This window comes from Stegodyphus dumicola, chromosome X1 (genome assembly GCF_044657685.1).
Source record: "Stegodyphus dumicola isolate Sdum_Otavi_A_Nest chromosome X1, ASM4465768v1".
Lineage (NCBI taxonomy): Eukaryota > Metazoa > Arthropoda > Arachnida > Araneae > Eresidae > Stegodyphus > Stegodyphus dumicola.
The window spans coordinates 179,524,248-179,542,852 of record NC_140780.1 but is presented as its reverse complement, the minus strand read 5'-3'; the positions used below and the strand labels follow the sequence as shown (position 1 = coordinate 179,542,852).

The window sequence follows — 18,605 nt, the reverse complement described above, 5'->3', positions numbered from 1 at the left end:
TTATTTTTGTTTTAAGCTTAAAATGAAAATACTTGAAGTAACAAGGAATAAAAGGAGATTCCAGACAATTTTTAATTTATGCATTTATTGATCCAAAACCCAAACATAATTCATTTAAATATATTTATTTAATTATTTGTAATTAGTATATAATGGCTCAACTTTTCGTAGTGGTTTAATATGCATAGGGAAGGGCATTCGTCTAAAGATTTTTTTTCTATAATATTTTCCAAATAGGAAAATTTATCTTTGAAAAAGAATGACATTAAGCAGAGCTGTAGCAAAATTATAATTAAAACTTTTAAGAGATAACTTATGACATTTTGAAAATCTGTAAAATGATGTTGAAACAGAAATTAAAATAATGCAAAGTAAAGCTAAACCCCAAATAATGTTCCAATATTTTTTTCCACGAACAGTAATCCCCTTAAAAAAGGAATTGTATTAAAAAAGGCCGACTTGCATAAGCTGCGGGTACCTTTGTGGAAGCTACAGCTGTGAAGACGCCCCGAACCCTTTGCTTAAATGAGCTCCATGCGGCAAAACCTTAGGCTACAGCGCTAAGTGTTAGGCTTTTTTTTTTCAAACTAATGTATTGACTTTGATTTATGTTTAATGAAATGTACAGACTGAATTGCCTTATAGACACCCAGACAGAACTGTCGGAAATACCGCCCATTTCATTGCTTCTATTTACTTCTAGCTTACCGTGCAGTTTTCATTATAAGAAATCCCATTAAACAGCAATTAGGACAATTTTGCCATAACATGCTTTCTAAAGTCCACAAGTTAAACTTAGAACTACTCGACACTTACTTAGAGCTTATTTCAGCAAGACCTAACGTATTAAAAACTCATCAGGATTGCATTAGGAGATTAAATAAGGTTTTCTGAAAATGAAATATATCTCAATGAGAGCTTCTTGATCCATTCTTTGTTAAGAAGTTTGTTGTTGAGCCAAAAGTATTCTTCGAATTTTTGTTTTGTTGTATTCATATTTATTTTGTCTCAGAGCTGTACAGTTGATTTCATTTACGGTTTTTCCTGAAACAGCTGCACTTATTACTAGATGGGTTAAGAGAGTCCGCACCCCATTTTTATTTTCTATGATGACTGCTGAGTAAAGAGAGCTAGTAAGGCATGATTCTTCTTTTCAAAGGTTTCTGCTGTTTACTCTGCGACAATAAACTGAATTGTCTAATAGCAAAGAAATTTTTTAAAAAAAGTTTAAAGCAAAACCCCCAGGGTTAAATTAAAACAAACCCTTCATGCTAATTCTCTGATAGCAGATATGAAAGGCTGCAACAGCACTGATTTTCGCCAATGCCAGAGACACCGGAAAAAGTATCCCTAATACCACAGAATATCGCTAATAATGATATATTCAAATAAACATTATGCTCACCAGTGGCCGAGCGGTTAAAGCCGTTAAACACTGGTAGTTCAATCCGGTGTTCGAGTCCCGGTGAACGGGCTGGCTGCATGGCCGTTTTCGTGATTTTCCCCATGTGTAACGTGGATACGAGACAGTTTCCCTTAAATAAACCTCCACGGGGCATCCCTCCCTTTCCGTGTAGTGCTTAGAGCACGTAAAAAGAAAAAAAAATTTTTTTGAAAGCATAACTGTAATAAAAATAAAGGTTTTATTTATAAACAATTTTTATTAAAATAAAACTATTTTGTTAAAAAAAGGTGTGTAGCATTCGGTAATAAGTTACGTTCTCAGGAAATAAAATTGTAATTTATTTGCTAACTATTATTTATTAGGCAAATGTATATATGTATATGATATATTATATAAGATCCCCCTGAATACTAGCAGTTTTCGACCTGGGTTCAAATCCTGCAAGTATGTTGGCTATCTAGGTGTTTTCGTATGTTCTTCATCTGCAGTATGAATACGAAACAGTTTCCCTCAGAGATTCCTCCAGGAAAGTATCCCTTATTCTTTGCCGCAATTTAATAAATAAAATAAATGTGCATGTAACTTAAACACGAATTTGTTCTTCTCAGAAAGGAATTAGTTCCTCTAAGCAGATCTCACTTACATGCTTTGGTTTTAACTTCATGAGTAGCATGATTGCCTTTATCCCGTCATGAAATTTTTTGTCTCTTGGTATAGATTAGTTTATAATTTAAAATATTTTGATTTCTTACTGTCTTTAATGATGTAAACATCATTTTAATGAAAAGAAGTTTATGATAACAGAGGCTAAAATAAGTAAGTATACAAATTTAGCTATTAAATGCGGTTTCAATACAGGTCTTCATGAGCAAATCCCAAAACCCATGTCGCTTAAAGGGTTAATCAATGAACCAAATCAAATCAAGAATTAATTAAGTGAAACAAAAAAATCAATACCACATATTTTGCATAATTTTCACACCATTATTATTGTTAAACATTTAATACATATGCATTATCTATTAACATCTAATTATATTGTATATTGCGTCCAGTTTATGTAAAGTATCATATACATTGTAATCTGCTTAAAATAATAGCATCCTAGGGCAAATCGGTTTTATTTTTGTACGTATGTTATCTGCATGTAATTTTACTTCGAAAGAAATAACAAGAAGTAAATGAACTCTTTCAAGGAAAAATTGTAACTACACGCTTAATAGAGAGATTAACCTCGGTTCGAATCTCGGCGAATGGAATGGTTGTAGGGATGACTTTGGGGTTTCTTCCATGTGTAGCACAAATACGAGCCTTTTTCTTTTAAAAATTTCCATACAAAGGCCTCTTCTCTTCAAGTCAACAGCTGGTACTATCTGTTGTTAATAAAAAAGGTATTTTTTAATATTTTTTTATTTTAAAAAGCATTAATTTTTCTAAACCTATGAAGCTGCGAATAAAAATATTATAATAGCTATAATTTAAAATAGTTATCTTCATATTCTGTATAATATAAAATATATTCATATTCTGTGGATCCCCTCCTAAAATGTTCACCCATGTTCACGAAATGTTCACGAAATGGCTCAGCCATTTATGCTGGCGTTTCCAAGTTCGTATATGGTTGAAGCCGGTTTCAGTCACGTTAATTCAATTTTAACTAAAAACAGAAATAAATTAAATGTGGAGCTTCGAGGGGATTTACGGTTAAAATTGACTAATTTCGAACCCAATATAGCGAACCTTGCCAAGAAACACCAGGCACACTCATCTCATTAAGAAGTAAAAAATCTGTAGCTACTTTACTTACTGTTTCTGATTTATTAAATATTTAGACTAATATATAGTTTTATTTTAATTACCTGAAAATTACCTTTGTGGGGGTCTATGGAGATTTCGAAAAATTATATAGGGGGCGATGATCAAAAAAGTTTGGCGACCCCTGATTTAGAGCATCGACTTGGATTCTTAATTTGCTTTAGAACATTTTAAGCTACTGGACTGCACAAATATAAATATTAACAAAATGTTTGCATGTGTTAACAAAATGTATGTGTTTACGTATAAAGGATAAATACCTTAAGAAGTCGGGTACTATTAAAATGTCAAAAAATTCCCAGAATGCAACACTCTAAAACTCAGTGTCTTTATAACTGATTTATGAGCGTGAAATTTTGTCTATTTCTTTTGATATCCTTAATAAAGAATTTGCTACTTTTATTTTATATTTCAAATATTAAAGTATTTTAAACAAAATATCTTCTTTGGCGTCCACATAATATTGCAATATGTACTTCGCACAGCATTGCATAAACAAATCTTTATTTTCTTTAATAGAAAGGTAATGTGCAGTTAAAATGACCTATATCAAAAATAATCAAACTATAGTCCCTTAAAAATAACATGTATTATTTTTTTTTAATTTAAAGATAATTTTTAAACTTCTTAGGCGAGAGGCGTAAGTAGTTGTTCATTTTAAATTCATTTATGGTTTATACATTTGGTCAAATTTTTTTGAAATTCTAACGAAGAGTTTCGAAGAAGATCTGAAAATCAAGCAAGACTATTATAATATAAGAAATCTTAAAGATATAATTTTCTTCAAATCCTACAAATTTTACTTAAATGTTATGAAAAGAGCTCCGGGGGCGGAAACTAATACACAAGAAACACTTAGAATGGGAATGGACGCTGCTTGAGAATAATCATGTCAATAAATCATAAGGATGATTCATTGATTGTTTCTGACAAGATATGCGACAGTGTCACTTGATACGCATAGCTGGTTACACTTGTTATAAAATTTCATGTTCCCTCTGGGATGATGTGCATGTTTCGAAAATTAGAATTTAATAGTAATGTTTTAACTTTTGAAAAAGGGATGCCCTCCTCCCCTTAAGGTATCAAGATCTTTGTAGTCACTGAGATGAGGGAAAATATTTCTTGCGCAATTGGTTTTGCTCGTAAGGAACATCATCCGTGCAAATGGCCGGTTTTATAGCTTCGGTCACACGGCTGGATAACTATATGTGTGAATGTGTACAGAAGCGTTAAAGTAGATAGAACTCTGCAGTGACTGAACGTAACTCATGCTCCGATTTAAGAAATAAATCAAATAAGGTTTACTTTCGAAAGATAATTTTCGTCATGTACCTAATTTTAGTAAAAACAGTATTTACAAATTTAGTATCTTAAGAAGATAGCCCTTGTTTGCTTTTCCATAATCTAAATAATCCAATCGTAGCAAGAAAATTGGCCTAGAAACAAATTGCTGACTTTGTTTATGACTTAATCGTTTTCCCCCAATGCTACACATCGCTTTTAGAGGGTGTAAAAGCAATTAAACTCGTTAAATGTAAAATTTAGAATTTGATTACGAGCACAAAATTATAATATAAAACAAGTGTTTCTCAATTCATGTTTTCTCACGAAAAAGGTAGCTTTTTTTTTTTTTTTTAAATTTCGTTTCGAAAACTTAACACATGTTAACAGCTCGTAATTCGTCGTTTGTATACAGTCCCTCCCCTTTTTCTGTAATTTTTTAAAAAATTCTTTAATGATTTATTTTTAATTAAATCAGTTATGGTTAACATTTATCCCACAGACATATGTTGCTCCTTGCATGGCTCCCTAAGTTCAATAAGAAAATGTAAAAAAATTTAGGTTTAGTCCACGTTTACTAAAATGGATCATATTACTAAATTTGCCGTTTTCTATAAGCTTACTTTATTTATTTTTGAAACTAGAATGACCAATTCAAATTATATTGGACAATGCGATCCTTTTTGAAGCATCCTGTATGAATATATATGTTATAAAATCAAAAATAAACATTAAATTGTGATGATATTATGGATTAATAGAGGCTCTGAATGGAAATACGAAAACAGTACAAGTAAAATGGCTTAAAAACAAAAAAATATACCCATTAAGTAAGATGGGAGTAACGGGAACGAGGGAGGGGGAAAGTCTTGAGCAAATGTTTAGGTACTGCAGGCACGAAAAAGCTGCGGGGGAAAAGAGAATATAAAACGGGAGACGTGTAATGAGAAAATTCGTCTAAGGAATTTCGTCTGTGAAACAGAAACTAGATATACAGGTTATGACATACAATTTGGATTCTGTACGAACATATTGTGCAGTTTTGATTACTAATAACATCAATACAGGAATAATGATTTTAATTAATAACAGAAATGGTAACATGTTAAAATTAAGCCAATCTCCGCTAAAACGAATGAACCTTTCGGTCCCGTTCAGTTTCTAATGTACTTCATGTTATTATATAGTAACAGAAAACCGCCAAGAATATGAAAATCGCATATAACAAACCGTATGGATAACTTCAATTGAAATTTTTTGTATTTTTCGTACTTTTCCTAGGATTTCAACAAGTTTTAACAAAAAAATTACTAACCATTAAAATCATCCCCGGTTAGGACATTTGGATTCACATTTGCATATATAAACGAAAATACCGTTTTGCTGTTTATCTTTCATCTTAATCCCTGTTTTTCTCTATGTTTTATACTAAGGCTATGTGAGACAGGCGTGACATCTAACATTTGGAGAACTAGGATACAGTAAGCATATCGTAGGACACCATAATTGTGTGCAGGATCATTGAATGAAAAGACTTGAATAAGTTCTCTGACTTCATTCAAATTCTTTATTTGAGTTTGCCAGACAGAGCTCTATTGAAGGCAGGAAATTTTCCCTGTTCAGGTAAAGAGGAAGTAGTGAATCTTAACGTGCTTGCAGTTCAGTTGAGTGTTCTTTTAGGGAATGAAAAGTTTCGTTCCTTAGAGGTGTGTTTTGTTTGAGTATAAACTCTTCAAATTCTATCCTTCGAATAGGTGTTTTGCATTCTTTAGGTCTTTTGCAAGACATCAGGTATTCATTATAAAGATTATTAAATCCATGGGTTGCAACCATACATATCTTGGAAATATGTCTATGGACATTGAAAAAAACACGTAGGTAACGAAATTATTTTTCTTTTCCTTATTTTCCAGAAGAGTAAACTTTCACATATATTTTGATCAAACTCTCTGGACTTTGTTTCATTCATCACAAATTATTCCACATGACAAGCTGTAAACATAAAGCTATTGTATTCAAGATAAGGCGACATATTATACGTGTTTTATTATTCGAAAAATACAAAATAGATGCAGTCAAATCGATATCTGCCAGAAATATATAATTTATCCAAATCTACATCTAGTACCGTATGGAAAAATCAAAACTTAATTTCTGCTTGTGGAGAAAAAAAATAGATACGAAAGAAAAAGGGAGTACAGAGATATTGAGGAAGCATTTCTGAAATCATCTAGATCAGCGGCTCTCAACATTTCTAGTTACGCGTACTATCTAACAAAACTGAAATATTTTCGTACTACTAGTTTGCAGTGATTATTTTACAGAAATAATAAAAAAAGATATATATTTCCATTTGCACAACCTATTGGCTATTTGTATTAAATATGCACACACAAAAATATTAGATTAAAAATTGGTTATTTTAATTATCAAAATTTAACTTAGAGTACCTTAATTCTAAAATTTAGTGTGAAATTCGGGCTTGTTTAAGGGAGGTCAGTTCATTATGTCTGGTCTTATTTCACTTAGTTTTAACCTTAAATTAGGATCTACTTTTAATTTTGTTTTATATTTACTTTTCAAATATAACATAGAAAGAACTCTTTGTTCACACAAATAGGTTGGACAAAAAGGCAATAAAAATTTAATAGCTTTATTTGAAATGCCTTTAATTTATTTTTTCCGGTTCAGGCAAAAGTTAACAAGCGTGCTACTTTTGAAATCTTCAGTGAGAATTTGTAAGGCATTAAAAAATTAAGCACAAAGTAGCGGAAGTATTTGAAATTTGAAAACTGAAACAGGAATAATTAGATGGTTAATCAGCCCCCGAAGTAACTTATATTGTATCACACTGAAGGGAGAGCCCTCCTTCTTTGACACCAGCTGAAGGAGGGAAAATTGACGGGAAGTAAGACGATATCGTTAGTTGAAGGGAAAAGAGGGAGCAAGAACCTTGGACGTTATTCCGTAATAAGTTTTCTTTCAAAACTGGCACATAGAACCTAACCTATTGTATGCTTCGCGTATAAAATAATAAAAGTTAATCCATTTCTTATTAGTAAACGATAATATGGACTTAGACATTATGCATATTAGACTATATAAATAATTATTGCGAAAGTAAATAACAGATTTTAAGAATGTAAAATGCTAATTAAAATGTACTTTTTATTTTCATCCCAAATATGTACTTTAAGATTCATATTGTTTTCATTTTAGTTTCTTACAGGCTGCTAATGCTTGCCGTTTCTGGCCAACAGGCAGAGGTATATACCATAATGATAACAAAACATTCTTAGTCTGGGCGAATGAAGAAGACCACCTGAGGATCATTTCGATGCAGAAAGGAGGCGATCTCAAGCAGATATATAAGAGATTAGTCGATGTAAGTTATTTTTTGAATTACTAACAGGACTTAATATTTGTTCAGTAATAAAGAAAATTGTTTTTTTAGGCAATCGCCGCATCCAAACAAGAATTCCTTTTAAATATTGCTTTCTTTTGAGATTAAAACCAAATACTATATATAGAAATCTCTAATTTTCAAGATCAATGTCTGTCCTGTAACTCATACACCGTATTTAAAAAGGATAGATGCAGGCAGTTTTCCTTAAATGACGGGAATGAAAACAAACTCGATTCGTCTCTCCAGTGTGTCAAACTGGAGGATCTTTTTATTTGAATATACTAAAATAAATTTTATTTCTGCTTGTACAGAAATGTATTTAAAAATTGACAAATTTATAATAGCGATTTTTTTTTTCCCTCAAACAGGCTGTAAATATTATAGAATCACGACTTCCATTTTCTCATGACGACAGGCTGGGCTTTTTGACTTTCTGCCCAACCAATCTGGGAACAACTATCCGTGCATCTGTGCACATCAAGCTACCGAAACTTGCCAAAAATAGGGACCAGCTGGAAGCTATTGCTGGAAAGTTTAATCTACAAGTCAGAGGTAAGTGGATGTAATTTTGAATAACTGCAAATTATGCATTCTTTAAATCGCAACATAATTTGAAAAATATAAATTGTGCGTTTTTAAAATATTGAATTTATGGTATCCTGCCAAGGAATTACGCAGTACTATGGTATCCTGCCAAGGAATTACGCAGTACTATGGTATCTTGCCAAGAAATTCTTTTCCATGGTCTACCTGTTTCTAAATGAATAAGAACGTTTACATTCATGTAGTTGAGCTTTAACTTCGATTTCAAGTGAAATAAGATGGCCATATAGAGCTTTTATATGTCCCTTTGTTCACCCACGACACTCATATATTGTACGTAAGAGCAGAGGCAGTTGGCTAATCTGATCGGCGCTGCCAACCTGCATAAAAATGCGAGCATTTTTTTAAGTTAGCCGCCAAAACAGGGTTGCCCAGCACAGTTATGAAGTTACTTCTTCAAGATCGGTGGACTCCCATATCAATGTCAGACGCTTGAAATTGACACTTTGTAGAGACATTAGGATTTTTGGAAGCCGGAGAGATGAAAAATTAGCAATCGCCATCGCCAGGAATCGAACCACGGACCTCTGAAATGCCGTCTCTGTGTGCTGCCCACTACACCACGAAGGCGGGAGAAATACCTTATATACTCCCCTTTTAAAGGACGACTGGGGATTTTAGGGGACCCAATCGCCAAATCCTGGGTGGGGAGAAATCATCCACCACCCTTTTAATTCGGGCGCCACTTGTAGAGATATTAGGTTAATTGGAAAAGCCGGAGAGATGAAAAATTAGCAACCGCCTTCGCAGGGAATCGAACCACGGACCTCTGGAATAAAGGCTCAGCGTGCAGAACCACTACACCACGAAGGCACGCTAGGAAGGCGGGAGAAGTAACTTATAGCTTGACCAACTTAAATAAAGGTGTCTTCTGTATCGTTATGAAATCGCCACAATGACTGTTGTCCACTTTTTATCGTCACAATGACTGTTGTCCACTTTTCAAATTCTCCACTTTTTATGCTAGAGTATAGAATTAGATAAATCATTTGTGAATTTGCGACAAACTAATGGCGACGGGGTTAAGACAAAGGGTTTAATTCGTTTACCATCAGCTTACTTTACGGAATGTATTTTATTTTTGTTTTTAATGTCATTAAATCTTTTTTCTCCTAATGATTTTATTGCTTTTTGTTACATGAAACCTCAATAATTGTTATCATAGTATCCGTTTTTACACCATCGATGTCGGGTGACAAGAAAGACTTCATGGCCACCGGTGCGTTTGGAAATTTCCCGGATTCCCAATAGTCCCATCCGCCCTTGTATATGAGCCATCTCATTTTAAAGACACGTCCATGAAAGACTTTCATATTTCCCCAAAAATGTAGTTTTCGCATGCTTAGCCAAATCATCTACGCAACCAATAAAAATTACTTTTAGTAGACAAAAGCTAAAAAATATTGACAGTTCCTGATCACTGTATATCCAAAATTTTGAACTGCATAACGTTCCATATACGTAAACTATGAATCGCATGCGTTCCGATGCGAAGCAGAATGAATTATGCCCCCTCCCAGATAGATTTGCGTTGCATGAATCTATAGTGCTACACTTGATTTGGTAATACTTTAGTTTAGTAACTCTAACAGACGTGAAGCGAATTATCGTTGTGTCTGAGAACAATGATGAAGTTCTTGAAGAAGTTAAAATATTCATTTTATTTAAACAGAATTTTGGACATTAAGGCATTCTCTTGTGCTACAATTTTCACAACTCGGGGTGATGCAAAATTAGAACAGTCTAAATTAAATCAAACGTTGATCCAGTAGTCAAGGTCTACGCATGTACGTATTACTAGAAGCTAGCTCGCTAATTCTAACAGAGCAGTAGAATTAAAATGTCGGCAGCGACAGAATTCAAAGCCGAATAATTACAACTATCAGAGATGCAAGAAACACGCTCTTTCCCAGAACCAAAATCTTCAGTATAAATACTCGTTACTCATTTGCATTCTGGTGAGGAATACGGAAATGAGAAGCTGTAGTAAAGACAGAAATTATACGTAACTGGTTAATTAACATAAGATTCCCTACATTTTCCCCCACCAGAATTGAAGTAATCGCAACGAAGGTCTTTAACAACATTGCAAAGATTTTTAAATTCTAAACATACAACATCAGCCAACCTTTGAAATCATGGAGTTAAATATTGGGTCGTATCCACGTTTTACATGGGGAAAACCACGAAAATGCCCATGTAGCCAGCCCGTTTGCCGGGAATCGAACCCCAGACCGAACTACCAGTCTTCAGCGGTTTTTACTGCTCGACCGCTGGAGGGGGCAGGAAAAATAGTATATCAAGCAAATATTTCACGTTTTATATTTTTTAACCTGTCATTTAAAACTTTATCACCTTTCTAATGTTTTATTTTCTATAAACTCCATTTCTAATCCATGCTTTTGAGCATAGCACATGCAAGTGTGTATGAAAGTGTGAAGAATTTTCAACAGACTATCTGCTAACCGAAAATCTATGTGTAAATAACTTAAAACATGATAGACTTTAATGGTACCCTATTTCAAGAATGTACTCAATACACAGAGACATTGGGTTATTTCGAAACAGGAGAGATGAAAAAGTGAGCAATACCCTGGCCGGGACTTGAACCACAGACCTCTCGAATACGTGTCAAGTGTGCGGACCATTACATAACGAAGACATGCTTAGAAGACGGGAGAAATACCTTATATCCTCCCCCTTTTAAGGGGGGGATTAGGGGTCCCAGTCGCCAAATCCTGGTGGGGAAGAATCATCATCCACCGCCTTTTATAGTTCGAGCGCCACTGTAGAGACATTAGGTTATTCTGATACTGAGAGACGTGAAAAATGAGCAATGCCCTCGCCGGGAAACGAACCTCGGACCCCTCGAATACGCGACGAGAATGCTGATCGCTACATCCCAAAGGAAGGCAAAGAAGGCGGGAGAAATACCTTATAAATATTCTAAGCTTAATTTTTATTGCATCTTATTGGCTTGGAAAGCCTAACTTTTGACCAGTTAAGTTGACTAGCTTTTACTTTACTTCAAATCATTATCAGTTGCAAACTTGTACTTTATCCTGCGTAATATCATAAATTTATCCTGCATAATATCGGAATACTTATCTTTTTACAAAACAGTTAATAGAGCACTTTACTTTCACAAAACAGTTAACAAACATACTTCATGGAAAACACTAAAATTCGTTTTTATTCAAAAAAAGATTCCTCGCTTTGCACTTTACATCGCAATATACATAAGCTGCTATAAGTAGGCTGCTATTATAGTATTTATTCTACAACTGTGCCAAAATTTTCTCAATACAGTCTCCTGGACTAAAATCGCATTATCATGTTTACACTAAAGATAAAATTCCTTCAAGGTATATGCATAACTAAATTGAACTCCCTTTTCCCGCCATAACTTCTGAAGTTGAAAGCACACTTAATGCAGCAGACCGTAACGAAATTTTCCGACGCTGATACTGTCCAGTCAGTGGCATAGAAAGTATTCCTGAAAGGGGATGAATTCCTTAGAAAAAAAGTTCTCCCGCAGTACTTGTCATCTGTTGAATTATTTCGTCATTGTAGTGGTGAATTTGGTTATTTCATCTTTAATCCAAACAATAACTCCATCTCTACAAAACAATTGAAAATAAACCAAGAGAAAAATCTTTTTTTTTTTTTTTTTTTAACGTATCTACTAACCACAGAATTTTCTTGAATAATGTATTTTGCTTCAAATTTATGGAAAAGATATTCCCATTAATTTTGCAGAATACTACATCGTCGTATGGAACTTTGAAAGAAGTAATAATTGACCCTTGTGTAGTACAACCCAAACCTCGCAACTAGCGCACTGAAAAACAGCAATAAAATGCTCTAAATTCAATGGTAAACAGTAGATATTCTGTTTACCACAACCTAGGAGAGCGCGGTATCTCTCTAATCCCTGCGCAGGAACTCTCTTACGGGAGGAAAGGAGGGGAAGGGGACGCTCGGCTTTGCGCGTCGTCGACTGAATGCTGACGCTCCTTCAGCATGTTACGACGAGTGTATGGGGTAGTATAGAAATAGAAATGAAAAGCGGATAACTCGGTTTCGTTTTGAATACCTGACTGTAAAGTCAATGATTCAGTGTACAGGTACAAATTAAAAGTAGTTAGTATGGATTTATTAAGATAAATGAACAAAAAATTATTTTTTAATCAGATTTAAATTTATAGGATGCTCCGCATGCCCTAAGGCTTCGCACTTTCTATTAAGGTTAATTTCTTAGCTGTGAAATGCGAAGCTGAAGCTTTCGATATACAACACTACGCAGCATCACTTGATCATTCAGTCGAACTATTTTCAAGTCTTTTTTTAATTGCATTATATTATTCCTCAATGTTTAATAAAATATCTAATATATATATATATATGTTTTATTTTCGAGTGATTTACTTTCCTCTCAGGCAAACAGACAATGAATTCTGACGAAGTAGTTTGTGTCAAGTCGTAAAAACAATAACATTGTTTTGGAAGAAATGATCTAATGCTTGATGTATGACATTTCGTTATCATATGATCTCTCTTTGATCCATTTTATTGCCTAATTTCAAAGCACAAGGAAGTTTTAATAAAGCAAGGTAGGAAATTGTAAATGAAATGCAGGAAAGAAGAGATATCGTATGATCACTATTTTTCCTGATAACGTTTCCAAAGCATTAAATAGCAAATTTCGGATTTTTTTCGTGAATAACGGATTTTTATTTTTATCTTATGTTTTAATGCAAATTAAGATTAATCTTAAACTGATTACTTAACAGGTTAACCCTAATTGTATAAAATTTTATTTTAATTAACTCAGTGATTTTATTTGACTATAGCTTTTACTTTAATCAACTTCCACCAGAATACAAATTTAGTGAAAGTATAAAGAAACTTCGAATTTTGCAGAGCGCTGAGCAGCAGAGGCTGATAGGAATGACGTTTTAATTTTTTACCCTCCACTTCATTCAGTTTGAATCTGTGTCCTTGTTAACTACAAAGTCAGTGGGACTTATTTTCTGTTAAACTTTTAGTGTGTAACCATCAAGTCTAGATATTAGTAATAGTTTTATTTAAAACTTTTACTTTAGCTGTGATGCCTTTTAGCACTTAACGGAAAGTCTGAAATATATATATATATATATATATATGTGTGTGTGTGTGTGTGTGTGTGTGTGTGTGTGTGTGAGAGAGAGAGAGAGAGAGAGAGAGAGAGACCAGATAAACAGAAAAAAAAATGTTTTATGTAGAAATTAAATAATAATAATAGTATGTTTCTCCAATAGTTGTTAGTTTTTATTAATTAATTTTTAATAGTGTTTAAGAAAAATAGTTGATAGTCATTCAAAAAACTGTATAAAAATATTTTATAATTACTACTGACTATCATAAAAAATTATGATTGCACATTATAATTTCATTATTATTATTCATTCTTTCTATTCTTTTGCAGCTCGATTTCGGTTTCATAATAGTAATAAGGCATAATTCGACCATCTGCATACTATTATGTAATCAGAATATACACAGAACTGAATTCGACGAAAATTTCGCCGCTAGTCAAAAACTGATTTGTATAGAGGACTTCGAGTTATAATTGTCGTGTTTAGCAGGCCGCCGTTTGAAAACGTAACTAATATAACGGAAATATAACTAACTTATCTTAACTGAAATTCAGTACAGACAAAATCTTCTGTGGAAAATAACGTTGTTAAGCTTTAAGCAAGTTATAAGGAAATGAATGAATATAAATTTCTTTATGCTAAACTCTTTGGCGTTAAATTTAATGTTAAATCACACTGAACGATATTAGGCCTATGAAATGTTTTTAAAAAGCATATTTTGGCCTAATATTAAAGAATAAAATACTGGTAATCAGATATATTAATATTTTGTTATTATTTTATTCTAAATATTAGTATATAATACAGCGCAGTTCAGTTGTCTGAAGCGAAATTTAAACAAAAGAAAGCACTCGTCATTTATATCTCAATAATTGGGCTATCAGAAGATGACGCTTGTCAGACTGGGAAAGAGCTGTTAGCTTAATTAGATCAGAGTTCCGTATATCGTTTAACTACATTGAGATGCTAATTGGATTGTATTTGTTCGGCGTGTTATTGTGTCTTGATTACATTGAGATGGTTATGCATCGAATGTAAATGGATCTTGCCGCTTACTTGCGGTCATCCTATTTGCGCACAGATCAAATTTTACTTCTGGGTAATGAACGCAAATTTATGCAAAGAATATACTTTACTGGGAGTCGAAGAATATATTAAATATTTGTTATTCTCTGGTGGAAGGACACCTCTAAATATTGGGCTCACTTTTAGACACTTTGAGTAGTATAATATATGAATACATATTACACAAAATAATAGCTGTCCTGTAATATCTTCCAGCATTTGTACATTTATAGGAACCAGTTTTTAAATTACGAATAAGTAAAACAATAAATGAACATTTAAATAATTTTATTCGACAGAAGAATAGAGAATATTAAAGAACATTCTTATCTACAAGTTATAGTGTCTGGCGGTCTTCTTAGGTAGCATAAAACGTAGACCAGAACAATTGATCAGTTGAACAAGACAATTGGTCAGTTGCCGCTATGTCTTGTAAATACCACAGAATCAGGAAAAGGATATAAAAGGTTCTTTATTTAACTAAAAGTCTGACAGCCGACACCAACTCGTGCTTACAGAAGCCATTATCTTTGGCTTTAAATCAAAGATAATAGGTAGACTCAAAGAGGATTAAGTGTAGCCTAACGACTTCATAGTATAACTAACGCGCAAGTTAGCTCTAACCGAAGTTAGCTTAAACAAGCCAAATGGCAAGAATAACTCAACGCCACAGAATGCTAATCGAGAGAGTCAAAGTTAGAAATGTGGGCTTCAAACAGGCATTACACGCTCTAATTTTACCATCTAAAACCTTCCTTTAAATACTCTACTTTCTACCTCATTTGAATATCGCGCGAGCTAGAAATTTAAATTCTGGCGGGGAAATGGAAACTAGGCTGATAGGATAGCTATTTAACATAAAATAACTGGTTAGAAACTTAAATGATACTTACATACAATAAATTTACAATATTGATAGATAATAATGAAAAATACAGATACAGTTTTTGGTATCTGCATATCCATTAAATGCTATTTGTCCACACAAGGCAATGGTAAGAATTGTAAAGTGCTGAATGAGAGTATTTCTGCAGCTAGATTTTCATTTGGCATTAAAGATATTGAAGATCTTTTTAAAGTTAATCGTATTTGCAAATAATTCCCGCGTTATAGCATACAACCGTATAATCCGTTGCTTAATTATGATCGTATACAGTCAATATTAATCTTGAGTTCTGTGCTATAGTTATAAAAGCAGTTTAGTGCACATGCTACATAGTAAAAGTGACCTAATTTAAATATAGTCTCGTACTACATGCGATATTTTGAACTCTTTTAATATGTTAAATTTTATTTTAAATTTTTTTCACGGAATCCTTAATTTTAGTTCACAAAATCTCAGGGTTCTCTGCAACACTACTGCTTAAATCAATATTACAATAAAAATTTTAACAGTCTGCTTCCAAAATTAAGGCAGTTCCACCAAATTGATAAGAGCCGAGTGAAATTACGCTCTGATTCAGATCCTTTTTGGGAATGCTATGTAATTACAATTTCTCTTTTTTTTTTTTTTTTTTTTTTCAGCATCGAGAAATTCAAACACCTTTCTTCAAATACTATTTTTACTTTATAATAAATTTCCGAAGCCAATACGTAGACGTTCAGTATTCTAAATGTGCAGTGCTTTGTTTTCTTAGCGTTTAGATAATGCTAATTATTTAATCTGTCTTCTGTTTGAAAATATTTTTTTTTCTTTATTTCCTTCAGGAACTCGAGGTGAACACACTGAGGGCGAAGGAGGTGTTTACGATATTTCGAATAAGAGGCGCATGGGACTTACGGAGTACCAGGCCGTAAAAGAAATGCAAGATGGAATTTTGGAACTTATTAAAATGGAGAAGGCTGCTTAAGGAAGAATCCCCCAAACAGAAAGATATTCAATAATATTTCTGAAAGCTTTGATGCTTTATCTTTAGCACAATGCGCCCTAGCTCTGTTTCATACAACCATTCCTTTCACTAGATGTAAAAATAAGAGAACAAGCCAATAGAATTTGGTGTAAATTTTTATTCTTTTCGGAATTAATTCTAGTTTTCTATACTTAATTTGTTTGTTGAATAAAGTAATTTTTTCGGTCTAATACATTGAAATGTTTTTAGTAACAACACTTAAGATATTTATAGAGCTTTTAGGAGATATTTTAGATAATTATAATTTTCTTAATTTATGAAGCCGTACGTATATGAATATATAAAACACGTACTTAATTATAAGAGCTCATTTTAAAGTACTTCACTTGCATTTAATTTTCAGTCTTTGAAACTTACTCTGGTTTCCAAATGCTATGCATCAGTTACAAAATGGTTCACTCTTCAGGAACTTTTGAAATGCAAATGCAGAAGCTCTGTGGAGAAAAAAAGAAAGTGAGATTAAAAGAATCTGTGATGTGGTTTTAATTGATAGATATTTGTCAGAGAGAATGGAATTAACCGAAAACTAAACTACGGAAGTTGAGAATAATTAAATAAAATTAGATATGAGCATTTGTATTTGCACTGTAAGGCTCGCGGGGGATGTTTCTCCTGTTCGAAAGTTGCTATGAACATGTTGCATTTGGTAATTACTGGCAAATGCAGACCCATAAATGCAATTACTGTGAGGTTTAATTGAGATCTGAAATATGACTGTCTTTCTGGAAAACAAAAGCACGTTCTTGCTACTGTCTTGTAAAGTTTCATCTCATTACATCAGGCAGTCTAAGCTTAAGGCGCCATCTCCGTGCAGTTGAAAGATCACTGAAAATATGCTTGCTTATGATAAGTAATGATCGTCAAACTTTACTGCGGACCTCCTAAAATATCCAACACTTTTTTTATTACGCCTGCTATCTTTAATTAATGAAAATGTATATAAATAGGTTGTTAACATTATAAAATTATGCAAAGTAACATTACTGAATTAGCTAAATTCTGTACTGCTTCTTAGATGTTGTTAATGAGGATGTTTTTTCGTCGTTCCGAATAAGTATAAATTTTCAGCTAAAGTACTGGCGAGGTTTAGTCTTAAAATTTGTTTATCTAAGTTAATTTTTTCTTGGGCATTTTTAGAGCCAGATTTACATAGCTAAAGGATATGGTCGTGTAAATCCAGTTTCACCAAAGTAAAATGAATTAGCAGAAAATTCGTGCCGTTACAGCAAGGAGCTGGAAAACTCAGAAGTAATTTTGATTCTCTGTATTCTTTGCAAGTATTTAAAAGCCAGAGGTGTGAATATAGGTTAAAACTGGGCACATTTATATCCTCTTCTATTAAAAATTTTTGAGTGCTACAGTTGTTTGAGAATGGCAGAACATTAATACTGAAATACTGACAAAATTTCCTTGGTTGCAACTTTCACCGTATCTCAGACAAGTTATTTCTACTTGCATCTACATACCGTATATTTAAGCAATTAGCTAGAGATTAAGCGTTTTTATATCAGTAAGATTTTCATCTGCATGCCATATAAAAGTAAGTTAGATTTGCTACTGAACCTCCAACCATGTCTCGCTTGAATAACTGAACTGATTGAATAACTGAGTCAGTTTATTTAATACTTATATGTTCCTTATCAAACATTAGGAAACCAGCGTAGTTTTTTTAGATTCAGCTATGGAAAATTGTTAAAATATCGACTTTGTTGAATAAATATATGTATGAAATTTTACCGTGAGCACTTTGTTAATAAAATATGTTGCAATATGTTATCGTTGCTCTTTTATTTAACCTTCATACTGTTGTCGTTTTCTATGGACTCCAAAACTCTTATGCTTTGTTTTTCAAGTCCCACTATCTCTGCAGCAATTCTTCGCCTCAACAACTTTTAGTTGTTTAAAAAAAGGTTAAGGGAATGTTGGTTTAGTAAATGAACAGGAAAAAGTTGGTGTTTCAAATTTCAAATAAGTAAAAG

General features: G+C 33.0%; 1 protein-coding gene across 2 annotated transcripts in view; it reads left to right on the top strand.

Moving 5' to 3' along the window:
- The window catches only part of LOC118183098 (arginine kinase Lit v 2-like), an 85,047-nt gene extending 66,645 nt beyond the window's left edge, over positions 1-18,402 (top strand). For both annotated transcript variants that reach the window (XM_085807667.1, XM_085807666.1), the window contains exons 5-7: positions 7,724-7,889; positions 8,279-8,462; positions 16,424-18,402. In XM_085807667.1, the coding sequence (XP_085663793.1) occupies positions 7,724-7,889; positions 8,279-8,462; positions 16,424-16,566 (493 nt within the window). In that variant the 3' untranslated portion in view covers positions 16,567-18,402. The remainder of the gene's footprint in view (positions 1-7,723; positions 7,890-8,278; positions 8,463-16,423) is intronic.
- Positions 18,403-18,605: the final 203 nt, after the last annotated feature.